Source organism: Astatotilapia calliptera, chromosome 17 (genome assembly GCF_900246225.1).
Source record: "Astatotilapia calliptera chromosome 17, fAstCal1.2, whole genome shotgun sequence".
Lineage (NCBI taxonomy): Eukaryota > Metazoa > Chordata > Actinopteri > Cichliformes > Cichlidae > Astatotilapia > Astatotilapia calliptera.
The window spans coordinates 29,293,634-29,321,224 of record NC_039318.1 but is presented as its reverse complement, the minus strand read 5'-3'; the positions used below and the strand labels follow the sequence as shown (position 1 = coordinate 29,321,224).

The 27,591-nt window shown below is 38.9% G+C and overlaps 1 protein-coding gene across 17 annotated transcripts in view; it reads right to left on the bottom strand.

Annotated features, from left to right (window-relative positions):
* Positions 1-1,349: 1,349 nt before the first annotated feature.
* Positions 1,350-27,591, bottom strand: part of LOC113008901 (ELKS/Rab6-interacting/CAST family member 1-like) — a 150,726-nt gene continuing 124,484 nt past the window's right edge. For 13 of the 17 annotated variants that reach the window (XM_026146812.1, XM_026146814.1, XM_026146816.1 and 10 more), the window contains 2 exons: positions 25,608-25,793; positions 1,350-3,350 (listed from right to left, as the gene is read on the bottom strand). In XM_026146812.1, the coding sequence (XP_026002597.1) occupies positions 3,213-3,350; positions 25,608-25,793 (324 nt within the window). In that variant the 3' untranslated portion in view covers positions 1,350-3,212. Of the gene's footprint in view, positions 3,351-25,607; positions 25,794-27,591 lie in introns of those variants that run through there. The other 4 variants (XR_003270079.1, XR_003270080.1, XR_003270081.1 and 1 more) reach the window with 1 other exon arrangement.

The window sequence follows — 27,591 nt, the reverse complement described above, 5'->3', positions numbered from 1 at the left end:
TGCTATTTAGAGGCCAAAAGTTACAGATTAATACACCATCAACACGAGCCTGAGCCGTTGATACAAGGCAGAATTCCAAATTCGGTTTTTAATCTTCTACTGTCCAACTTTTGGTGAGTCTGTATAAATTTATAGCCTCAATTTCCTGTTCTGACACCCAGTGTGGTCTTCTGCTGCTGTAGCCCATCTGCTTCAACGTTCAATGTGTTGTGTGGTCAGAGAAGCTCCTCTGCATACCTTGGTTTTAAGAAGTGGTTATTTGAGTTACTGTTGCCTTCCTATTAGCAGACTAACCATTCTCTTCTAGTATGAAAATGTAGTTCAAACAAATCAAATCAAAATTTAGTTTATTTCACAAGATAAGAGAAATAGTTCAGTGTACACATGAAAAACACGGCAGAATGAAGGAGGCAAAGGGAATGGAAAGCTGAAGTCAGAAAAAAAGGACAGATCTACCTAAGTATGCTCGCTAGCTGCTGTGAAAGAAAGTTAGCTTTTATGAGTTTTTTATAGTAGTGGAACACAGTAGGGCTGTGTGATATGACCAAAATCTCATATCCCGATATAAGAATTCTATCGTCCTGATAACGATATAAATCACAAAAATGTAACATTTTCTGTAAATTCTGTGAATCTCAGGCAGCTCGACTTGCGGGAAGTGTTTCCAGCTGCGCATCATGTAGCTGGAGTCGTGTGTTTTAACCGATGCATGAAACTATACATTTTTAGACATAAGTTGTGAGTATTTATTACATGGCGTGCTGCGGGGAAAAGCCTGTTCTAACGTTTGAGTCTAAGGTTTATTTTTTAGCACCTGGCGGCTCTTTTTTACTTCTCGTCAGTAAATAATCTGCTCTTTCACGTGATCCAGTTTATTTTGAAAAGTCTCAACAGGATCTTGAACTTTATTGTGAAAGGTTTATGTGGAACATAAACATGCGGACACCCGATGCTGTTACCGTCGTTGTTGCTAACCACAACGCATAAAAACATGCGCTTGTCTGTCTGTAGTGTGGTTATATTAAATATAAGAGAAAGAGAGAACTTTAAGAAATTAATATAGCCACTACAGTGACCACCAAAACGATGAAAAATATTGCCGTAAACGGTTTATTTTGCGACACCACGAAACAAACGATAGCGTAAAATGAAACGATAGACGTTTTTATATCGTCATCCGATATATATCGTTATATCGAACAGCCCTAGAACACAGGATACTTTTTACATTTGATTAAAATTGATCAGGGGGCACAATCAAGCAGCGTTTTCTTCGTTTCACTTGTCACATATCCCAGAGAATCTGACAGCGAACAAACCAGAGAAAATAACAGGCATGACATGAGAAATAAAGATAAATCCATATTTTATTACATTCTCTCTCAATCTGATTTTTAATCCACAAGAAATTTAAAGTGAGTCCCAGTCATCATCACCCCCAGTGACAAACATTATCAGTATAAAACAGACAACAAATACTGAACTTACAACACACTCAGATCTGCTGGGGTCCCCTCTTAAAACACAACCACAAAAAAAAAGACATCTGAGGAACCTTCAACCCAAAGCAGCATGAGATTTCAGGTATCTTTGAAATGAAGCTTCTCGTTTGCACCCCTGTGACTTTAAGCTTTTTAAAACACTGCTCAGGTGCCAACAAACAAAAGCTGTTTTTTCCTTTTTTCTCATGAGCGTCCCCAGTCAGATTTGAGAGCGTAATGTGAATCTGTGTCTTTAGATTTTGTGTCCACCAGGTGTTTCTTACCAGGAAGCAGCGCTAAACAGTTCCCGTCATGGCCTCATCACTCAATACAGTATAAGGGATGGGGGGGGGAAAAGAAGGAAATTTTGCTTCAAGCTGAAACAATTTGAACCTCTAGTGCTCACTGCCGTAAAAGTTTAAATCATGCTAAGGCTGTCAGCGCTGTGGGAGACATGCAGTGTCATTTCCACTGTAGACAACAAGAACAAGAAACTGAGTCTGAGAAAACATTCCCGGTGGACACAAAGCCTTCTGTAGGTGCAATACACGTTCCCAATAACAGTGTCCAAGGAAAAAAAAGAAAAGACTTTGACGCATTACCATATGCTAGCATACCAACCAACAGATGACGACACTTTCAGTTAAACAAGATTAGTGTTTAATATATATTACCAAAAGCAAAAAAATATATATAACATTTACTTTATATTTTCTCCCCTCCCAAAACAAAGAAAAAAAGACGTTTGACTAAAGGTAAATGAGTAAAGTTCAGACTTGACACCTCATGTTAACGCTAAAGGGATTGTCATAAAAGGGGTTTTCTTATCTGAACCTAATTTTGGCATGGGCGCCATAAATGAAGGAGACGTGTGATTTTCTGTGGTGAAACAGAAAGTCAGACCATCCATGCCAGTGTGTCTTCATAAAGGGAGTTTTGCGAGTTATTTACTGTAGTTTGTACCTTTCATCAATAATGGGAAACAATAGATTAAAGTGTCATGTTACCCCTGACGAAAGTTGTGTATGTGTTAATTAAACCGCTCCCTTTACAATTTACACAACTATCTAGAGAATACTGCTGAAAGAAACTGCATGTTAGGACATTTCATCAGACAAAAACAAAGAAAGTGGAAAAAAAAGGAACCTAAAAATTACAAAGATAGCAGCAAATGATGTAAAGAGCCAAAGGCAGTTGAAATAAACATATTTTTGAATCTGAACTAATACAATAATGTGGCAACAGCGTGTAAGAACCTGGCAAGCTCAGCTTATGTTCAACTTTTTGTTAAGGTTTGAAAATACTTTTTGCCCCAAGTCACGAATACAAATCCTCCCGTTGAATCCCAGGACATGGGAAGCTCACTATAAGGTGTCGCGTATGGCCAGTGCAGTAAGGGCTCTTTCTGTGTTGGGGTAGTAATGTAAATAAATGTAGATTATCAATTATTTCTAGCTGACTTGCATGCTGATATAGTGCTCTAAACAGAAAATTAAAGCAACTAAAGCCCAGTTTTCAGTAATAATTTGATTTTTTGTCTTAGTTCCCCTTTTCTTTGAAGGCTGGGAACGTATTCCTATTCATGTGCAGCACTAATTTTATTTGTGCATCGGGGAATTATGGGGCCAAGCTGTGTTAAATGTTTGCCTTCTGACTTTAAATACGACTAAATGTTTGAATGTAAGCTTTTTAAAAAAAAAATCATTTTCTGCCAGTGTGTGCATTAGTGTGTCAGCAGCTGTCCTCCAAGGCGTTGACAACTTGCTCTAAAATGTCAGGGCATCGGTCGGCGATCTGCTGCAGGACTTGATTGGCGTACTCCTGGAGCTCCGCCCCCTCCCTCTCGCACAGTGCTAACTCCGCCTCCAACTGAGGAAAAAAAGGCCGGAAAGAGAGAGGAGAAAATTTAGACTTTTTTTTAAAAGCCAAAAAAAGAAATACTTTCATGAAAAAACGTTCATATTAACTTTCTCTCTGATGGTGTTCAGGTCTGTAGGATAAATATGCAGCCAGTTCGTTTAGCTCAGAGTAAAAACTAACAGGGTGCCACTTCCTGGATTGAAAAATCAAAACAAGGCTAAGTGCCAAAAACTGCAGTTCCACAAATATCCACTAGAAGTTGTGTCCAAAACACACTGACGTCATGTGAACATAGCTAAAGGTTTGTCCATGACAATCTGTTAGCATCTGTTAGCTGAGCTTCACCTCAGCTAATGTTATTCACTGAACTGAAAAGGTGTGAAGTTAGTATCTTGTTATCTGACCAATAATACAGCTGGCTCTGTAGATAGTTGTCCTAACAGTCTGTTGAGCTTTTGAGTCAAATTGTGATATTTTATTTCTAATTCAGCACTAAAAAACATCTTAAAGTGCACAACTATACAACCTATAAACAGAACTTGCTAGCATAAAATGCTAGCTTAGCATTTCACCTTCTCGTGTAAATAAATAAATAAATTAGCTCCCAGACAGTCAAAATGCCCCCCCCCCCTAAACAAACAAACAAACAAAAAAGAATAAAAATGGGAATTACAAAGCACTGGGTGAAGTTTTTATGCTTGCTATATCTACTTTTTACCAAAAACAAACAGCTAGCTTTAAATGAGAGCAACAAATTTATTTTCCATTAGATGTATTATTTCTAAACAATCAATAACATCTGACTTCTTGGTTGGTTATAATGATTTGACATTTCCAGAGATAACACAAATGTGATATGCTGATAAACTACTAAACTGAACAAGAATCAGGGTAGCTGTTTACACCTATATCTTGCTAAGCTAACTAGCAGGTGGTTATGTCTAAGAAGAACACCAACTATTCTGTTAGTATTTTGACTGATGAGAAGAAAAAAAACAGTCCAATGGATGATCACTGAGCAGGGTTTAGGACACACAAACAAACACACACACACACACACACACACGCATCAGACTTCAATCTTAAACACCAAATTGTAGTTCTTTCTGTTCGGACAGAGTGGAAAATTTCTCTGAGAGAGCGCTGATATTATTATCTTTGGCTGCAGTTGGGCTGAGACGTCAAACCTAACTGACTTAATGACCAATACATCTGTATCAATACGAGAGCCGCTGAAACGGCCATGTAACACAAGCCCACATTTATGTTTGTCTGTGTGTGAGTATATGTGTGTGTGAGGCCTGGGTCAAATATTGGCTAATATTCCCTTGTTAAGTCTTAACCTCTTCCCTCTGCTCTCATCTGTTATCCAGAAAATCTCAGTGGTATTTTATATCACAGTGGCTTTATTCTTTATGTGTAAAACTGATGCAAGTAATAACACTATTAATGATTAATGATAATCTATCTAATAAATTACTTGGAAAAGGAAGTCATTATCCATATATCATGCTGTTATATTAATTATTGGAAATAGGCCACAGTTGTGTATAAAGGCACAATGAAAGTGCTAATCAAAGACACTATCAAGTTGCATTTTGAAAAATGCAAGATGTGCATCAGGGAATTTTGTTTAAATACTTGGACCAGAAAGACAACGAGCTGAACGCTTTACCACAGTTTTGAAACTCCTTTTGTTTAGCATGCAAGTCCCCAACTTTCAGGAAGTTAAAATGTAAACTGCTGAAATGTCATCGAGGATGTTAAAAAAAAACAACCCTCTTTTAATATGAATCCAAGTTTGTATTGAATCTTATTAGCTGTAGATCCATCCATTTTCCCTGGTGGAGCCTATGATATTAGTGGTTACTTCTCAGTCACAGAAACAGAAAACCATTCATGCCAGCAATGAAACTATAGCTCATCATCTTATTCCTTTGCTTCTGTTTTTAGGGGTCACCACAGAAGATAATCTGTCATCATCACATCCTTTCCCCAGTATCCTTGTTTGTCACACCAACCCTCCTCTGCATGTGCTTCTTCGCTATAATCACGAACCCTCTCTGTAGTTTTCCTCTTGCCTGGCAACCCCAGCTTTAACATCCTTTATACGATATAGCCACTATCCCACCTCTGCTGTTGTCCAAACCATCTCAGCCTTGCCTCTCAACCTGAGTTGTCCCTTTGATATGCTTATTTCTCATCCTGTCCCTCTTTGTCACTCAATAAAAAAACCTAGTATCTTCAACTCTGCCACCAGCTCTGCCTCCTGGCTTTTTGCTTCAAACCATACATCACAGCAGGTCTCACCACCATCTTGTAAACCTTGCCTTTCAGTCCTGCTGCTATCCATCTGTCACAAATCACCCCTGACACTTGTCTCCACCCACTCCACTCTGTCTGCACTCTCTTCTTTAGCTCTTTTGTGCACTGTCTGTTGCTTTGTATGGCTGACTTCATATATTTACACTCACCTGCCTTCACTACCTCTACTCCTTGCATCTTTACTGTTGCACCTGCCTCTCTTTCATTCACACACATGTATTCTTCTCTCGCTTCTACTGAATTTCATTCCTCATTTGTCCAGGCTGTCTTCTACCTGTTCCCTACTATCACTGCATCTTATCTACTTTCACTTAACTGCAGTGAATGGAAAAAAAACCACACAGACACAAGGAGAACATGCAAAACTCCAAGTTGGAAACCAGAAGCTGAGAGGAAACCAAGCTACCTAAACTAAAACATACGATTTTGTAGAGCCAAAAAGAAATGCTGACAGGCAAAGAATTAATATAATAGGAGAAGATAATCAAAGTAATATGCAAGAAGAGAATGGGACAGAACTGGAGAGACTGAGCAAGTTTGGCTCAAATTGGCATATTCGGAAAGCCCCATTAGTTTCAGACAGCAGGGAACAACCCCCCACAGCAAAAACAACAACAAAAAAATTAATGACTTATTCAGTCTTTCCAGGTGATGTAAGCAGAAAACAGATGCTTTGCAAAACAACAACTTTGGAGGTCTATGGAATAATTTTGACACGTTCGTTTAGGCCTCTGATGAATCACGGTTGCGTGGAAGTGATGAGCTGTCAAACAGAGTGATGATTTTTGAGCACATAGTCCAACTTTTATCACTTATCTCTCTTTCTGTTCTATCTGCCCTCATTATCTGCACCTTGATTTTTTTTTATCATTTCCACTGATTTGCTGTCCTCATTCTTACTCTGGCCAATGTCCTTGCACACTCGTGTTGGAAGAATCAGAAAGCCCCGCTACACTTTTCTACACTGGTGGTGTTTGCAGGTGATTTAGCTTAACGGCCTTGCATTTTAGTTGCAATCACCCAGAAAAACACAGCAGTAAAGATAAGAGTGTAAGACAACTGAGAAGAGATAAATAGTTTAGTATCTGTCTGCTGCATCTGCTTTCTGACTCAGGCAACCTTGACCTACACCGGAGGAAAAAGACTTCAAAAAGTGCCTAAAAATCTGAAATTAATGTGTTAAACACAACTTAAAAACAGGATGACGATTAAAAAAAAAACAAGAGCCATGCTATTATGAGATTACGTTATAGCACAATCCTCATGTGTTTTTAGGCATAAAATTGATCAGTAATGTCTTGAGGAAATAAAAAAAGCATGTTGGCTACCACCTCAATCATCTTACTTAACGAACACCAGAACCGCTGTAATAATTTGCACATTTAGTTTTATAAATTCAATGCCTCTTGTGTCCATAAGAACATATCACATCATGCAGAACAGTCGACTCTGTGGTCATTGGCAGCTTTTATTTAAAACCAGCTTTAGGAAAATTTTGATGTGTGCAGTCTGGAGCTTGTTTTTAAAATTTAGTCTGTCATTATTGGACTGGTGATTTAACAGAAAACATTACAATGCTGCAACATTTGTTCCCCCTAAGTTTAGAAAATCGGCTGTTCCTTAATTTTTGGGTTTGTGACGAATTACAATAACCAGCGTCTTCTTACACTCTATCTGAAATTGTATGCACAATTTTTACAAGGGCATACATTTTTTGGTGAGATCTAAAACCTGCAGGACACCGGCCCTCAAGGCCTGGAGTTTGACACCCCTGTTGAAGATGTTCACATCTTGGACAGGGAAGACAGATATTTTGACAGAGCTGTGCCTAACCGGATCAACCTACCTCTACGAGGCTACCTCTTCTGCGCAACATTGGTTGATCCGGTTAGGCACAGCTCTGTCAAAATATCTGTCTTCCCTGTCCAAGATGTGAACATCTACAACAGGGGTGTCAAACTCCAGGCCTTGAGGGCCGGTGTCCTGCAGGTTTTAGATCTCACCCTGAGTCAACACACCTGAATCACATGAGTAGTTCATTACCAGGCCTCTGGAGAACTTCAAGATATGTTGAGGAGGTAATTTAGCCATTTAAGTCAGCGGTGTTGGATCAAGGACACATCTAAAACCTGGAGGACATCGACCCTCGACGCCTGGAGTTCGACACCTGTGATCTACAATGTAAGAGCAGTTTCTCCTATGATATACCATAAGACCTGTGGAGTGATTGTTTGGTCCTCTTATTATAGGTCCTGGCAAACCTCACTGCAAGTTGTGCAGTGTTGTGCATGCTGTGCCGTGAAGCAGAGAAAACAGATGACTGGAGAGAGGTGATGGCCTACGACACCAAGAGAGCCTCCAACTGCCAGTCCACCCTCAGCCATTTGACTTTAACAACTTACATGGCTATAGGGTGGGCAATGATTCACAAAGATGTCCTGACATGTCCCACTAGAGGTTAAATACCTGGGACTCCTCGCCAGCTTTTAAAACTATAGAAGGCTTTCAAGAGGTCTTAAAGAGGTTCTTTAAGAGGTCATCTTAAAGAACCTAAAAGAAATCCAGTTGCCTTTGAGTCAAGCACTATCGTGAGATGGATGATTGAGGATATAGCTACTAAGTTTAATTATATTAACAGATTTATAATTAAGGTCCCTCGTACACTAGCTAATAGGGTTGATGTCATTGATAACCCACGGTGCCTATTGGCAAAAGTCATATAGGATAGGTTATTTAAGTCACTTTAGCCTGTCTAGAGTTGCTGCTTCCTCCGCAAGCTGCTTTGCAACCTACGTCTGCATGTTTCTTCTTTTCATTGTGTCTCAATCATGTTCAGATTTTTGTGATGTCTGCTCTGTTCAGTACCAAAGGTCTAACCGCTTTTCTCTGCATAGAACAAAACAACTGTACTGCCAAATGTAAATTGCTGCACATGGAATAACAATCATCTTTTAGACCAAAGTGGCCCTGACTGAAATTATTTCGTGACCGACTGTAAGGAAATCTCTAATATGATCCCCTTTTTCAGTAATGAAAACAAAAACCAATGTGATGACCTTGATTCCCCTCTTGCTTCCCCCCTTTTTTCATGCCTGCAAGTATAATGGTCTCCATTAAAAAGCTGAGTTGCAACATTCTTAAATTGTTACAATTAACCCAGGGAGAAAAATATTCTCATAACTGATATCATGACTGATATGATGAATGATGGCCAGAACTAGAAAAACAAAACACAGCTTTCTTTAGAAAATGATCAAAATTTAATACTCGGTAGGGGAAGAAAAAGTCTCTTTGTTGCCAAGCAATAGACTTCCTCTCTTGCTACACATAATCCAAAAGTCGTTAATGACCCAAAGAAATTAAATATAAACAGTTTCCAGGTATGAGGTACTAGCTTGGATGTTTTGGTTGTAAGCTCCCATGGATCGTGTCTCATGCAATCACAGTGTGTGGTCAGAGAGAAATGCAGACGAAATAATGAAAGTGGGAAAAATTTGCCAGATTCATGACTCTTGTAACTGCGTGCGTGTTTGTGTGTGAGTGTGTGTATGCACATGCATGTATGTGTGTTTATAAGTGTAGGTGTTGGTGAATTGGTGTGTGATCCAGTGGTTTGGGTTTTGACATGCCAGGTGTGTGTGTGAGTGCACAGCGTGAGGCTAAAGCAAACGCTGTAAGCTTGAGGTCTGATTTATGGAGTGGCAGAGAGGATTGTGGGAAACAGAGAGGTAGACAAGGTAGACAGAGGTACACGTAAGTTGTGTGTTTGTGTAATAGAGAGAGAGTTTGACGAAGATGATTTTTACTGCAGCCATTAAAGCTCCATTATGGTGATGGATTACTATCTATCATGCACACGCACACACACAGAAGCGCACACGCTGGTTATCAGCATGAGAATCAGAGTGAGGTACGGTGTGTGCACACTGACCCTTTGACACACACTGCAAAGGAATGCTTATATTTTCTAAAGGAACCGTAGAGATAGCGTGCTGAGATTAACGGAGAGAGAGAAACGATCAAACAGCAAAAGGCAAAAAGACAGAAGAACAAATATATAACTAGAATGCATTAGTATCTGTAAGCAGAACAACTGCCTGCTGCAGACACACCAGCATCTTCTGCTTTGTTACTACAGTTTTTAAGTTAGAGATGATTATGAGGCCAGAAGTCTATGGATGCAGCTTGTTAACTAAGCTCGACTTGGTGTTACCCGATAACTTCTAACTAGATCGTCTCAATTAAGAACTCCACTTCATTCCGGGGAGTTCAAAAGAACTATACATATAGTACAATCGTATCTAGAGCCAGTTTTTGTTATTTGTTGCCTTTTTTTGACGTTATTGTGTCAGGAACTGGTAGTTTACTGACATTAGTGATCAACAGTCTTAATTTCATAATAGAGGGGCTAAGATGGAGAAAGCAAAAACTATTCAATTTCTTTTCATTGAATTTCTGGGTAAATTCAACACAGATCCTTCACATAAAAATCAGTTGAAAAATCGAGGGTAGAGAAAGGCCGATGTACAATCCAATTAGTGCTTAATATAGTAAAAAACAACAACAAACAGAGCAGTTAAAACAAAAAGAAAAATACCGTGCTTAACACATTTATTAGATCTCCACACAGTCTAAGGCATATGCCACAGCTGTCTTAAATTAACAGCATTGGTGATTACCAAAACCTATTTTTAATGTTTTTGTAATGGTTAATCCATCATATTTTAATGCTAAAATATAATTATTGTTGTTTTCCATCAATTTTCATAAATTTTTATACACAAAAAGCTGAAAAAAATTGTAAATTTTATTTTTTTCTGTGGTTTAGCTGTTGATTGTTATGCTTGATTAATTTAATTTAATTTAATTTAAATAATTTCTGACTTTTCAGAGACGTCCAGTGTGCCAGCTCAAATCTGGGTATAAAAATGTAAATGTAGCTTTTTAAAATAATAAATAATAATATTATTTTTATAGTTTTAAATTAGTTTATGACAGATTTCTAAAATATTTGAGTTTTCTTGTTTTTGTAACAGCTGATCTAACAAATGTGTTAACCTCTGTATATTTTTTATGTTTTTATATCGTGTTGTATATTTCTTTCTTTTTTTTACAGATATTGGATGTCTAGGACTGGCAGGACATTTAGAGCTATAAAACAAAAGTAGAAAGTTCATTCTTAACAGTTTGCTGATAAAGTGTAACAATAAAACACACAAACTGCAAGAACATTAACATGTTACAACTGACAGAAAAAAGTACAGCTGCAAAAAAGCAGGAAATGTTTAGGGTAAAAGGTGAAACGGTTGTTTTTGCATTAATGATATAATCTGCTTGAAACAACACTGGAGAGTGATCGGTGATGTCGGGATACAGAAAAAGGCTAGTGAGCAAATTTTTGCCTAATGATATCCCGCAAGAGCATAAATGCAGGAAGTAAAGATGCAATCACAGAAGGTTTATGGAGCTTCTCTGAGTGGTGCTACAGAAACTCCTTTATGAAGAACAGCAAAGGGATAAAGTATAACAGGCCTACACAGACGGTCATAATCCCTGTTGCTCTGCCCGTCTCTATTTAAACCATTATACTCTAACCGGCTTATACTGTATGTAGACTGCTTTAGAAGTTGGCTGCCTTTACTGCACCAAGCCCAAAAGCACCAAAGTGTGTGTGTGCTTTCCTGCCCAGGCAGCTCAGCTAATAACACGAGCTAACAAGCTGCAGTGGGAATAGAGCTTGAGGACTTGTGCCTTAAACTGTTCCTTGAGGACTAAAACACTGCACCGTTCAAGCACCGCAGTTTTCTTAAGAAAAAAAATCATGGGAAGTGTTTTTCAGGCAATTCAGCATCACTTGGTAATTTTATTTTATTAGGTTATATAATCAGCCAAACTGACTACAGGAACATATTCATATTTACAAGCCCAGAGTGTGGGAGGAGTTTCTTGGGAGGGACACTCAAATCTGGGAGCCCTCAAACCTTCTGCTAAAGGTGCTTTTGAATATATGTGTGGTAACTGTAACAGTGGGATACTTTTAAAGGGAACCAAACTTGCAGAGCGAGACCTAAAACCTTAATCGGCCCTAGAGGAGTTACTATATGTGGCTGGACTTACAACACTAATGGCTGCAGAAAAAAGCAGCAGAAACAGACTGCAGCATTAACTGTATATACTGTAGGTGTAACCTCCCAGAAGGCCAATCTGAAAAGATGGCAGTTTAATATAAAATAATCCACAGTTCTAAGGTTGTACAAGAATTTATTTATTTATTCTTTGGTTTGATTTAGTTTTCTTGTTAAAATGAAAGTGCTACTTTACATGCAATGCAAAGGTGCAACAAAAATAAGCCTAGATGTTTTAAAAAAATGAATATGCTTTTAAAGAAGAAAGACACCAAGCAAGCTAAGGAGGGTCCAAAGCACTTTTCAAAAGCTGGGCAATTTATATTAATATATCTAAAAGCTTTATATTGAGCAGTTTCCCTCACTAGGACTGCGGCCAGGCAAAAATCTTAAAACAGAGCTGAGAAAAAGACGTGAAGAACCTGTGTGGTACTCACACTCGCTGTTTTTAAACCTATAGGTGCGCAATTTTTTAAATATATTACTTTAGTTTTAAATTAGTGTTACAGCTCATAGCATGGCATACTGACTGACTCATCAAACTTACATCAAACACTTAAAAACTCCTAGGAAGTCAAGTTTTTTTATTTATGATGTCAACATGTATCTGTAGTAATACACAAGGAAAAATATAAAGCCACATATCATTTTGAATGAGAACAAGTAAGAACTGAAGTAAGAGGAGGTGTGTGTCTTGAATGATTAAAAAAAACTGCATAGCTATCAGTTTTGAATTTTATCAACAAATTCTATCTTGGCACTCAATGCCATGCCGGAAAATCATCAATCATATTCCACTGTACAAGACTTCATTTACAATTCTTCCTTAAAAAAACACAAACACACACAAACACACATATTTCTCTGCTTGCATAAAGCAGTGAAAGTATGACATCTGCACAAAATTAATTGTTCCACAGAAATCTGTGTAAAATGTTTTTATGGCTGTACTTAAATAAATTCCTGCAGCATGGCTATAGAGCATCAAAAGGAAGCTGGTGAAGGAATAGCAGCACAAATACATTAAGCTGCACTTCGACAATAGCAGCCACTGTAAAAAAAAAAAAGTAAATAAAAAAATAAAAAACCCCCAAAATGCTTCAAATAGAAATAAAAAAATCTTAGAGTAGAAAGCGTTTTCTTTGCATATCTTGTTGTGTTTGAATTGACATCTTTGACCTTCACCTGCTGCTTCTTATCAAGAAAAAGGGAGAAGAAAGAAAAAGATAAAAGTGGAAAAGAGAGGTAGAGATCGAAGGCAGAGCTAAAATGGTGTAAGAGAGAGAAAGACAAAGGTGGTGGAGACTCAGCAAGGGTGAGTGACAATAGCAGAGTGTGGAGTGGGAAAAAATATTTCAAAGAACAGTGAAAAGCAAGAGAGGAGAGTAAAAAGACAGAAGAGGGAGGAGAAAGTGATAACCAAAGACAGGCGGAGATCAAGGGTAAAAGAAGTGAAAGACAGGAAATGACAAATGCATGTAAAAAGAGAACGACTGGTAAAGCCATTAAGACTGCATTCAATAAATCTGCATAAAAACCAGCAGCTTGTCTGTAATGACCGACGAAGGCCAATGTGTGTGTGTGACTGTGAAAAAGGTGCAGAGGACATGTGCATGTCTCACTGCGCCTCTTTTTAGCTGTATTTCTAAGTATATACTGTGCACTTTACTTACACTGTGAGGACATCAAAGTGTGTATACTGTTACACTGTGGAACTTCCCTGGTATGAAAACTTGGTTTAAGTCAAGTAATGGTTATGGTAATTTAGCATGAAGTTAATGTGATGCATTGTCCTCTGAAGTCATGCATACACAGCTTCGTGTGTGTGTGTGTGTGTGTGTGTGTGTGTGTGTGTAATGATTGCTGAGGACCTCAGTGTCGTGTTTAGAGAAAAAACAATCATCCTCGAGCAGGAAGCAGAGCTGCCTAATGAAAGCTTAGAGAGACCCCAGACCACAATGCGACACAAATAGATGAGCCTTAATGTCTGCTCAGCTCCCAAACGTCTCCTCTCCACTAGGGCTGCCACAAACGATTATTTTGATAGTCGACTAGTCACCGATTATTTTTGCGATTAGTCGACTAATCAGATCATCATCCATTAGACGTAAAACTACAGCTTATTGCACCAGCAGCATCTGCTCTTATATAACTATCATTAGCTTACAGCTTTAAGTGTTTAAGGTCTGTGCTAACTAAAAATAAAGACAAGATGATAGTTTATTAAATTTTAATGAAATTTGCAATTGTTTCGGTGAAGTTTAATAAACTCCTTGCTATCTAAAATATAACAGGACACCGGAGTAGATTCTGGAGCATCTCACACTTCTGATAATCAGCTGTCTGATTGACGTTTATTCAGCTGTGCAAAAACTATAACTTTAATCTCAGACAAACTGATTTACTCAGGAACAAATAAAATACTAAAAAAAAAAGCCAAACAATAACATTTTAAGTTATCTAAGTGACTCATATATATTTAACCTGAGTAGCGAAAGACAGCGGTGGGTTTGAAAACGATTCGCGGGGAGTCCGGTGTTCTCACGGTGCTAGTGAGGCTAGCCCCCGGCTCGCTAACGAGCTAGTGGGTAACAGATGTCTCCGAAAACGTCGGAGCGCTTTTGAAAATATGTGGTGTCCTGATAAACTGAGCAGATATTTGAGGTTTACACAGCTACATTCTCGCCTGAAAATATGTTAAACGTTTATTTTGTGACCCAGAAAGAATAATAAGAGTAACATTAAAACTAACTAGCTGCCGCCATTGTTGGAAACTGCGCTGGGCCGCGCTATGAATTCTGGGACACAGCTGCTGCTGCTTCTTCTTCTTCTTCTTCTTCTTCGGGGTTTAACGGTAGCTGGCATCCTTGTACATGCAGTGCTGCCATCTTCTGTTTCAGTCCGTTATTACACTCTTAAATCCTGCTACTTATTCCTGCGTCTTTTGGGATCTTACAAAGCTTCAAACGACGCGTCGACTATTAAATCAGTCGTCGACGATTTTGATAGTCGACGTAATCGTGACTAGTCGACAAATCGTGGCAGCCCTACTCTCCACCCCTTCCTCCTCTCTCTCATCTACTACTCAACTCCCGTCTTACAACTTCATTTAAACACAGACAGATGCACTTTGATTTATAGCTAATTAATCAAAAAGCTCAGATGAAGGCGCAAGCAAAACAACTTCCCAAGTAAATGGAGATTTAAACCATCTACTTCAATCTAATCTAATCTAATCTTGCAGCAATCTAAATAACAATTCTGAGTTGTGAAACTCTCAAAGTTCAGCTTCTATCCTTCCACCATATATAGAATCAAGTTGCAGTTTACACCCTATCCACCCAGACTTGAATAATAGCGTATGTAAAAGTTTATATGATTGAAACAAACAATGGCCAGGTTTACAGTGACAGTAACGGGTTTATTCTTTAGGCTGAGTGAGCAAAATTTAAAGAATCCACCTCTGGGCTTTTAAGAGAATTCATGAAAACAACAGCTTAAAAAATCTCCAGCCGTGACTGTTCGCTGGGGGCTGCACATTCACACTAAACTATTATGAAAGACAAAGCCACAAAACAGAACGACAAGCAGACAGGAAAAGTAGTTACACTGGAAAACTATCACCACACCTACAGTCTACAAAGTACACTTTTAAAAAAAACTCACAGTGGATGTTCAAATTCAGCATAAACAGATACACATTCTCACAACTGGGCTATCACTGCCATTGTTGTACTGTAGTCACGCTCTGCATTATCAGTTGTGATGTTAAAGTTCCAGCTCAACCCTGTCCTGTTTTTCTATGTCCTGTCCATCAAAAGTCTTCCAATCAGTGACCTTAAAACCACGATGGGTCCTAAAGCAGACACATGTGGTCTGTGAAGAGGGCATCAATTTGCTACAGGGCATCAGGGTGTAGAGCTGAAAAAACATGATAGTGTGCATTTGAAACCTAATTTGTACCTCTGAACAGACTTCAAAGTTTTAGTTAAAGAGCATTTTTTCTTTAACTTGTTATTATGAAATCTCCACTGAAATATCAGTGTTTAGATTGGTTGCCTATAAATCTTTCTTTTAGTGCTGCCACCGTGCTGGAATTTTCCCATGCTAAAGGGGAAGTATGTCAGCAACTGCACAAACAAACCCAGGTTAGCTGTAAGTCTATTAGCATATCTTCAGAAGGCAATGCCACAGTAATTTTCTCACATTTTCTTAATTTATGAGATTGCACACCCCTCAAAACTGTAGTTTCAAACCTTTTCTTGTTATCCAAGGAGTCAAATACTTGTAAATCACAATGTGCTGAACACGGCTTTCTCCACAAGAGTCTAATAGTATAAGCAATATGTAAAAGTTCTTACCAGATGTTTGCTCCAGCGAACATCTTCTATGTCATAACCGCAAACCCCTCTGAAAACCTACCACGAAACCTGACGTGAACTTCCCAAGCAATGTCAGTACATGCTACACAGATTCAGTATTGCATTTCTGTACCACTAATTCCTCCTAACAAGCAAACCTTGGTTTGATCGCAGGAAGAGACATCAGTCCCTGTTGGTATCCAGCTTACAAACATGTGAAGCTACTCGCTGTGGTAACCCCTTGTGAATAGGGGAGTCTCTGAAAGTAGATTCTTCTTTTTTTGATTTTGTATTGTTTTGCACAGTAGCAATCCTGAGAGTTAGCTATGCTGTTAACCGAAAACAAGACAGTCAAGCACTTGCGTCTTACCGACAAAAACTGCTGCAATACCATTCAGAATCACTAGAGGGCCAAGTTATCTAGCACAGCTTTAGAGTCATTTAGAAGGGCCAATTAATCCTAATTTGAGAGATAACACTGTCAGTTATATTTAGAACTACTAATTTCACTGCTCTTATCTCCACATAACAGCTACAGAGTCTTTAGTTTTCTCTTCTTTACAAAAGCGACATGTCTCGGGCTGCAGGAGCAGAATGGTACATCTCCATTGCAGTGGAAGTTTGTTAAAAAGCCATGAGTCACTTTAGTAGATTTAACAACTGTGAGGCTGTGGAAACCTCACAGATTACTTGTTGTATAACTTAAAAAACAAGCAAAGAGAAAGCTCATTTCTCTCTGACAAGCTTATTATTTGGAGATCACACTGTAACAACAAAGACATTTGAAGTGTGTAATTGTGCGGTGTTTTCTTTCATTACAATGAGTTGTAGAGTCGTAAATATGAGGACTCGGTTTTCGTGGTGTTTCTCTAGTTTGAGTTGGCTAAGAAACAGTCGCAGCCACTCACTGGGAGCCGTTTGAGTTTTAGCAGATAGAGTGTCATGGGCTGACAATTCAAGCAGGATTCATAAGAGCAGTGATAAAATGTCCAACTCGGCCAATAACACTTAATACATTTTTTTTTACAGGACCTAACGCGCGCAAATGTCTTCAGTATGGGCTTAAAAAGACTCGTACACTTACACAATCTCATAGTTTTCAACAAATATACAACAAACTTGACCTTGACGGCTCTTTCAAATACTTGAACAGTTAGACAAACAGCCATAAACAAACACAGCCAAGAGATCCTTATACCTTCACTCTTATAGCCAGACGTAGGCCAGAGAGAAGCGCGTGAGAGAAAGCCTTCCTGTGTGTGCACGCGCGAGTGTGTGGAAGACTATGACGCCAGTTCTCTTCAGTGCTTGTTAGAGACGTCATTGAGTCATAAAGGTTATTATTATGACTATGGCACAGAAAACAGCCCTTTTAGTAAAACCTCTCTATTGGAATCATTGTTACTTTTGTAGTTCAGCCGAGGTTAAAGAGAGAGATGGAAACAAACACATAGAAACAGAAGAGCAAAATAAATGTCTCCGGAAGATCCATCATCATTACTGAAACTGGCCTTTCGCTAAAAGCTCACTACTGTGCTTAGCTTAGCTGAAAGATGACACGTAAAAGGCTGACCTGGATAATGTTAAGTTTCATTAGTCTAACACTTTCACTGAGTAAATGTCAGAACAGTGGATACGAGAGAGGGCCCAGTCACTCAAATGTCAAATTCAAACGAATGGCCTCATTTGCAAAAGCTCTTCGGTTCAGTTCAGTTCAGTCATTTTGTTGTCCCTGCTGGGAAAATTGGTTTACTGACAGGTTCTGAAGAAATCGCCCACAAAAAGAACAATATAAAAGCACAAAAAAACAATGCACAACTGCCACAAAAAGACATAATCCTGCACTTAAAAGAAAGAAAAAACACTAAAATTTATTTTTTTTAAAACATAAAGTATTAAAAGTTAAGGGACAGATCTACTTCTACTGCTTTTACACCTCACAAAAACACAACTGAAGTAAAAAAGAGCAGCTGTGCTTTAAAAATGAACAAACAAAACTTAAAGTGTGTTATTTTTTAACCATTTTAAACATCACTTGCACATCTTAGGGAACAAATGCTCTTTCATTTTATAACATGTATCAGTCCACACTACTTCAACACATGCATGAGATTTATATGCCCTATATATCTCCCGCTGTTCTGAGCTTCTTAATAAATTAGGTTATGGTGAAAAGTACGGGGTTACGCCTCTTAAACTTTGAATTCAGGTGTTTTCATTCATTGCCACGAGTGTATAAAATCAAGCACCTAACCATGCTGTCTGCCTTTACAAAGATTTGTGAAAGATTAAGACTTACTCACTGAATTCGAGTGTGGTACTGTAATAAAATGCTTCTGTCACAATGAGACAGTTTTTGAAACTTCTTTCCTCCTAGATGATCAACTTTAAGTGGTATCATTGCAAAGTGGAAGTGTTTAGGAGCCACAGCAGCTCAGCCTCAAAGTGGATGACCATTTTCTCTGAATCCTGAGGCGCTAAGTGGGTAAAAGTCGCCGGTAAAAGAGTCCCCCGTCATTAACATCAGCACATAAAGCCTGCACTGAGAGCTTCTTTCCATAGGGAAGCAGCTCCTGTAGGTGTAAAGTGACAAATACTTTTATCAAGTATTTACATATTGAGAAGTATTTTTGTCCAGTAAGTTTCTGTCAGACAAGAGCTATTTGACACAAAATAAAAACTTGTGTCTCGAAGGTGAATTGAGATTTCAGACACGTTTGTCACTTCTCATCTTGAAATTGCATCATCACCAACGACTACATGTCCATTAAATGGCAGCAACTGCAGTATTTATGACATGGACACAAGTTTCAGTCTTGCTGTGTATTATTTTTGGCCACCGTGTAATGAAAAATTCACACAGACGCTGAAATAAATACAATAAATGTAGTCCACTATGTAGAAAACAGGGAGTGATTTTGACAAAGCCTTCATACTTGTCAAATCTGAAAAATGCAGTCGATTGATCAAAGCAGTGATGCCAGAGGATGACACACTGAAACGCACAAGATGCATCTAAAATCAGAACATTAAAAAACCCACAAAATGTCATATTTTGAAATAAAATAAGCCTCTTTCTACAACTCTCTCCTTCCACCAGACAAGCGTGAATATATACACTTGATTACCCACTTCATCCTTTCATCTCTGCTTACCTCATATGCTGACCTTATTGCTCTTTAGCTTTACCACTCACTGATCCTGCCTGAAAGACTTATGAATGTCTAAGTCTGTCACCACTGGTTGGATTTGGTAAAGTATGAAACTAAGCCCACTGAAAAGAATATGTTGTCTCCCCCAGCATTTCAGCTTTAGCATAAATTAATTAGCCGAAACAATTTTCTACATTGTAGTAACGGTCACTACAGGGAGTGCAGAATTATTAGGCAAGTTGTATTTTTGAGGAATAATTTTATTATTGAACAACAACCATGTTCTCAATGAACCCAAAAACTCATTAATATCAAAGCTGAATGTTTTTGGAAGTAGTTTTTAGTTTGTTTTTAGTTTTAGCTATTTTAGGGGGATATCTGTGTGTGTAGGTGACTATTACTGTGCATAATTATTAGGCAACTTAACAAAAAACAAATATATACCCATTTCAATTATTTATTTTTTACCAGTGAAACCAATATAACATCTCCACATTCACAAATATACGTTTCTGACATTCAAAAACAAAACAAAAACAAATCAGCGACCAATATAGCCACCTTTCTTTGCAAGGACACTCAAAAGCCTGCCATCCATGGGTTCTGTCAGTGTTTTGATCTGTTCACCATCAACATTGCGTGCAGCAGCAACCACAGCCTCCCAGACACTGTTCAGAGAGGTGTACTGTTTTCCCTCCTTGTAAATCTCACATTTGATGATGGACCACAGGTTCTCAATGGGGTTCAGATCAGGTGAACAAGGTGGCCATGTCATTAGTTTTTCTTCTTTTATACCCTTTCTTGCCAGCCACGCTGTGGAGTACTTGGACGCGTGTGATGGAGCATTGTCCTGCATGAAAATCATGTTTTTCTTGAAGGATGCAGACTTCTTCCTGTATCACTGCTTGAAGAAGGTGTCTTCCAGAAACTGGCAGTAGGACTGGGAGTTGAGCTTGACTCCATCCTCAACCCGAAAAGGCCCCACAAGCTCATCTTTGATGATACCAGCCCAAACCAGTACTCCACCTCCACCTTGCTGGCATCTGAGTCGGACTGGAGCTCTCTGCCCTTTACCAATCCAGCCACGGGCCCATCCATCTGGCCCATCAAGACTCACTCTCATTTCATCAGTCCATAAAACCTTAGAAAAACCAGTCTTTGAGATATTTCTTGGCCCAGTCTTGACGTTTCAGCTTGTGTGTCTTGTTCAGTGGTGGTCGTCTTTCAGCCTTTCTTACCTTGGCCATGTCTCTGAGTATTGCACACCTTGTGCTTTTGGGCACTCCAGTGATGTTGCAGCTCTGAAATATGGCCAAACTGGTGGCAAGTGGCATCTTGGCAGCTGCACGCTTGACTTTTCTCAGTTCATGGGCAGTTATTTTGCGCCTTGGTTTTTCCACACGCTTCTTGCGACCCTGTTGACTATTTTGAATGAAACACTTGATTGTTCGATGATCACACTTCAGAAGCTTTGCAATTTTGAGACTGCTGCATCCCTCTGCAAGATATCTCACTATTTTGGACTTTTCTGAGCCTGTCAAGTCCTTCTTTTGACCCATTTTGCCAAAGGAAAGGACGTTGCCTAATAATTATGCACACCTGATATAGGCTGTTGATGTCATTAGACCACACCCCTTCTCATTACAGCGATGCACATCACCTAATATGCTTAATTGGTAGTAGGCTTTCGAGCCTATACAGCTTGGAGTAAGACAACATGCATAAAGAGGATGATGTGGACAAAATACTCATTTGCCTAATAATTCTGCACTCCCTGTATAAAGCTTGATCACGAATCCCATGTTAAATTGTATCCACTGCTGTGTTCAAAGAGGATGCTTTTCTACACCACTTACACTGGAAGGAAAAAGAAACTCAAAAATCTAGTTTCTTAGAGAACCTAATTTGTGATTTACTCGTGACCTAAAAGTCAGAATCTCTGAGCACAAAAGCGATATAAGATGTATGTTGATGAAAGCATTTTAATGCAGCTGGACATATTGGAGTTCCCATAAATTCCAAGGTATAGAAAGTATACAAACATTTAATACAAAGGGTTGCAGACTGGATTCAACCACTACACACAGAAACCCCCTAAAAGCTTGAATCAAGAGCTATTGTGCAGCTGTTTTAGTGATTTGGTTTTTCTTGTGATATTTCATGTACGGGCTTTTCTTCAGATTGTTTATGTATTTTTTGATGTCTGATAACTTTAGTGGAAACACATTTTTCTGTTTACGTTTCCTATTCCAGTGGTTTTAATACTGTTGTGTTTGCTGGTTGTGTGTTGATACTATTTTTGTAGAACTGTAGGAGTGTATTATGATTACGATTGTTGGCACGCGTCTGCTACCTTTGGCACGTTTTTTCTGCCGGTGTTTTTCATTATGTTCTGATTGGTAATGGGATCTCACCTGGCTTTTATATGCTGTGATTGTTTGTCTTAAACCTCGCTGATGATTGCTGAAACACTTCCTTCTTTTTACCTGTTTTTTTTGTGTTTTTTTACAATTTTAAATTAAATATAGTGTTTATAGATTTATAAATCGTTGTGTTCTTTCCATATTTGTATTGTGCATTTTTTGGGGATAAGCGGCACAGCAGAGTGTTAGTAAAAGTTTTGAGTTTGTGCCGCATTACAGAAGCACACAGCAAGATAGACAAGCCTCCAATGGTCATTCATGATTGCTGTGCATTCATGTTAATCCATATGTGGGTGCCAGACATGTAGGTTTCCGCCTGTGAGATTTTGTCTGCATCTATGGGTTTTACATGCTATTTTAGTGTGAGCCTAATGGGTTTACAGAGTGCCAGGCATTTTAACAGAGCCAGGGAGAGGCTTGTAAAACACACACACTCACCACAAGACAGAGAAGAGAGGCTGGCACACTGGAACATGGTGGTCTGGAGGGAGTCTGTGTGCGCATTAAGAGGGTCAGCCAGGGTGATGCTGACACATGATGAAGGAAAACGAGAAACACGGGTCTGAATGAAAGACTGGCAGTGTGTGTGTGCGATTGTACATAGGCAGGGTTGGGGTCTTAAAAAAAAAAAAACAACAATAAAAAAAAAAAACACATGGCGCCAAGTGGTGCCTGAATATGGGTGGGTTTGCAGAAAAAGAGAGGAAGAAGAAGAAGAAAGATTCAAACTGTGATGTTGTTAATGGAAACATCCCACTAAAAATAGTATAAAAAATAACTAATGAGTACAACTGCATTTCTAAAAAAAAAAGTGGGACTCTGATTTATGAATCATTTGAACCCCATATTTATTTTAAAACAGCACAAACCAAATCTGCCAATCTGCTGTCAGTGCTAGGAGAAAGGTCGAAAGTCTGTGCATAATTTTATACCTATCCATTTAGCGGATGACCACTGTACAGAACATGTAACCCTCACATATAGACTAAAGTCCAGTGAACCCCAGCCCTGGTCTCTGCTGTACTCAGTGTGGAAACACTTTCCTCAGTACACACCAGAGCATCATTCATAACTTAAAGCTTCCAGTGACCAAACAGGGTTGGGAGTGGGTGTAATTGCTTATTCAACAGTTAGCCACACATCACTAAGGATGTCAAAGAAAGACAGGCTTTTAGGAATAAATACCCTTTGGGCTTGTCTACAGCATAAAAATAACTTAATTAACTTCTAAGGAAAGCAAGAGAACCGCAATTTAATCCAATATAAAATAAAAAAAATCTGTGGGGCTGCATGGAAAGCACAGCAGATATGAACTCTACCACACAACAGTTCACCACGCTGGACACACAGAGGAGAGTGAAACACTCAGGGCTTTTTCTCTATGAATTTAATGATGTGTCCAAGAGGCTCAAAGGAGAAGCACAGCAGTTATTGTCCATCCACAGTAAAACAGTCTTCCCACCTTTATTAGTAAAACACCCTCAAAGGAGCTCACAGTAACACTGTCACTCTTTAGCATTAAATACCACGTCCCTCTAACAGATCTGTACCTCACACATTAGTCACCATTAGTATTTTCTGAAAGAGTTGTAAACATGTTCGCGATAACAGCTGACCCACTTCTAAACACACTGATCTCCAGTGGTGGTGTACAGAGTACTCTGTCACTAGTCTAAGCCACCTCTGAGTTAACATCTATAGGGCCCTTTAGCTCAGCTTTTCATGAACTCCAGCCTCACTTCCCAGTGCAGGAATTAAAAGACATTCATGTAAAGGCTTTATTGTTTTTTTATGGAAAAATCCAAACAGGTTAAAGGAGAGCTTATTAGTTACTAAATTAGTTCTGAAAAAAGTTAATATAGCTCCTCCACCTCTCCTTTAGCTTCGTTCTGGTTGGCTGATCCACATAAACAGAAGGTTTGAGCAGCAGGTGTGTGGGCCCTCTGTGCCAAACCAGAGCTGTGTGCCCGAGATGACTATATTAAGAATATCCGCTCTCTCTTTACCAACTACACATCCAGCAGTGTAAAACAGAGTGTTTATAGCAGAGTGAAGTCTAAATTGTGGCTCGCGTGGATTATGTGAAGATATACTGACCCCATTATTTGAAACTTTGGCCACATTGTTGAGCATCAACATATGTATGACAGAAAATAAGGGATAAGTACCAAAGTTCCACTTCAAGGGCAGTTACATCAGGTATTAAATTTCTTCTTCAGCTTTATGTTACATGACGATTGGTAACCTCACGTGTATATGTGATAATCACCACATATACAGCTACTTTATAATAATGCAAGGATAAGTTTGACTACAGTAAAGACAGGCACAGCGATTTTTTTTGTAACTCTATTCTAGGAGTTCATTTTGCCCCTGCAGCAAAATAACAAAAATCAAAACATTGCACCCTGCCATGAAAATGGTTAATGCGAAAAAGGAAAAAAGTCATTTGCGGTGAATTGGGTAGGTTGGTCTATTAAGCTCTTTTTTCCTCTGTTGTAGATTTGACTTGGATGTGGCCGTGAGCGCAGTTTGGTACAAATGTTTTCAATATTCTGAAAATGTTTTTATAAATATAAGTTAGGAATAAAATACTGCAGGCTACATTCAGCCTCGTTAGATAAGCTTTCACAGCTGCCCACATAATCAGTTTTAATAGACTATGTTTTTCTTTTGAAAATGTAGATCTTCAGCCACTAGACCACAGAACAGTCTGCTTTTTTTTATGAAAGCAGGCTGATGGTGAAAAATGTCCACGAAAGGCCTCCAGACCATTTCTTTGTTCATTTAATGTACCTGTGATTAAATGAGAATTTAATTTTACATATCGAAAGTTTATTTAAATCGACACCACGCAGCAGCGTTTTTGAAACACTTTGTGCTTAACGGAGACATTTCCTTGCATTAAGACACAAAAAGGGCTTTCATACAGACTGTAGAAAACTAGTCCCGCTGTACCCCAACCACACACTCTGTCACGTAGCTCTGCGAGTGTGTCTAAAGTTACGTTCTTCAATGCATACCACATGTAGAGACCATGCATTGCCTGATACGTTTTCAATATGGAGAAAAAGACAGAGAGGGAGACAGGGGAAGCCGCAGAGGGCCACAATTTTTTAAATTTAATAATATACTGTTTATATTGAATATCTGAAAACACAGCTGGTTGCCATGATAATGCAGCAACATCTAAGCAAGCAAGGTTGGCCAGTGGTTCTGTAACTTTCTCGAAGCCTCACCTTTTCTTTCGTTATCCTTGATTCCCTTCCCGTTGCTCTCCTCCCTCTCAAAGATGACAACTCTTTTGACAGTGAAATAAATATACTTCTCTACCCTCCTTACTCTGCACTGTATATGAACCAACCCTTTCCCTGCTGCCAAAAGCTTGAAACGGAGTTTACTCCCAGTAAAATAAAATGTCTGAAACGGTTTTTGTTCCGCAGCCAGGCGCTTGTCGTCAGGTGACCTGCTGGAGTAAATCTTTTCAATAATGTCAAAAGCAGCGCCAAAAACCTGCCAGGCAAGCCCAAGTGTGTGCCCCTACTCCTACATGCAAACACACACACACACACACATCTGCACACTCACAGCAAGAACAAGCATGCAACCTCGTGCATGTCAACACATACAGCATGTAAAGGCAAGCACACAAACACACACAGTGGAGAGTTTTAAAGAATTGATAAATGAGGAGCGACTAAATATTATCGCTTTTTTTCCCTCCACGCTTCTCAAAAATAGAACACGCTCTCGCTCTTTTCCCCCCCTTTTTCTTACACACACAAACACTTTTTTTGAACCGCAGGAATGACTGATGTCGTTGCATTTCATTTTTTCCTTCCTCTCATCTCTCACTCAGAACACACCCAGGAGTCCTCACCTGTTCCTGCGTCATGCTGTGCAGCTGCGTATGCCAGGAGGCGGAGTCAGAGCGGTGATAGGCGGGGGGCGGGGCAAAATCTTGCAATATGATTGGGTCTCGCTCCTGACACAGTGAGGTCAGGTGACTGATGTACAGCTTCAGCTTACTGCGATTCTGATTAAGATCCAGGAGAGGAGAAAGAATCTGAAGGAGGAAAACAGAAAATGTATTCTTTTATGTGTTTACTGTATGAAAAATAGCAAAACAAAAAACATGAACGATAATAATAACGATTTTGCAAGAATACTAGGCCAGATGGACATGCAGTGATGGGCAAATGTAAGATGAGTAAGACAAAGAAAATGAAGCAGAGGCACACTGAGAGAAAGCCAGAGAAAGCGCTTCTAATAATGAGGATCAGTGCACTGTTTTTAATTGCATACTGTCACAGCTGTAGCTGAGACTGAAAGAAGACCCTCATGGGCAGTTTTCAGCCGAGAAAACCATTTAAAGTAGTTCATTTAAAGAAAAACAATGTGCTCAGTTTCCACAAACACTGCACCTACAGCAGCTGATCCACTGTGAGCACCAAGGTTATTGTAGTTTATGGAAACAAAACTAAAAACTAAACATAAAAAAAATCCAATTAACTGAAATAATCTCATGAATTGAAAAAAGTAATCAAATCAAATAAAAATACCAGTGATATATGCATAGTTTAAGTATTTGTTAGCTTGGTAAAAGTCTTCTTACAGCTTGCCTGATGAGGCACTGATGGATGTGTAATTGAGACTGCTTTCAAAAAGTTAATGCACACACATTCCCCTGATGATGCGGTGCTTCTTTCAGCAGTTTCTAGTAAAGTACAGCTTAACAATTTGCACATATAAGACACAATCCCCCAGCAGAGAACCTATAATACGCTTAAAACATGTTCAGCATAGTTACCATGGTGATTTAGCCAGGTAAAAAAAGAGAGCTGCTCTTTTCTGACAAGAGTTTTAAGGGGTTTTTTTGAGCCTGGCACAAAAACACAAAAAAGCCTGGCTATGTTGAACTTGATTTATTGCACACCTCTTCTCAAATCCCTTCCCTACAAATCAGTTGTTTTTATTTTTTGTAGCTGTTTTTTCACAAAACTGAAATTTTAACACTGGAAAATTGTTTTTACAGGGTCAAAAAACAAACAGATTTCATAGAATAGACTAGAATAGCCCTTTATTGTCATTGTACATGTACAACTGTGCCGGAATAAAATATAAATAGTAGACAGGAGGAATGAATAGCAAACAGGAGAAATATATACCAAAACTCAAAGGCACACAAGTTGCAAAGTGCTTGGAAGTAGTAGGAGTTCAAATAAATTGTAAACAAGAAAATATAATTTAATATAATATAATTGAAAATATGATTTCAGACACCACAGACTGTATGTTTAGGGCAAAGTTTACCTCGGTGTAAAGTAAAATTAGTTTTGGCTAATTCAGACATTTAGATTAATGAAAGACGAATTAATTAATGGAAAAATAGACAGAGGAAAGAGGTGAACATATATATAAAAACATATTTTGTTGGTAGACTGTCATGCTCACGAGTAAACAGAATACTGGAAGAACATATTAATCCCCACCAATCCACAGGTAATGGCTATTATGAACTCAGAAGTAGAAAGACGATTCTCTTTAAAAAGCATCATTTCTTGTTGAACGTCTGACTATATAAGTGCAGATGAGCAAAACAGATACATGCATTCTGGGCGCATGACATGAGACCTCCCAGGGCACACACACACACACGCGCGCGCGCACACACACACACACACAGAGATAAGGCGTGCTGACACACACTGTTCTCCTTGGGGAATACTACGATTTAAGTGCAGAGGAAGCATTTTAAGAGGGCTGTTAGTGTGTGTGTGGGTAAAGTATATTTAATCCCAGCAGCGTCTGTCCACACTCTGCGAGCTGTGCTCATCGTCACTCAGCATACCCACACACAAACA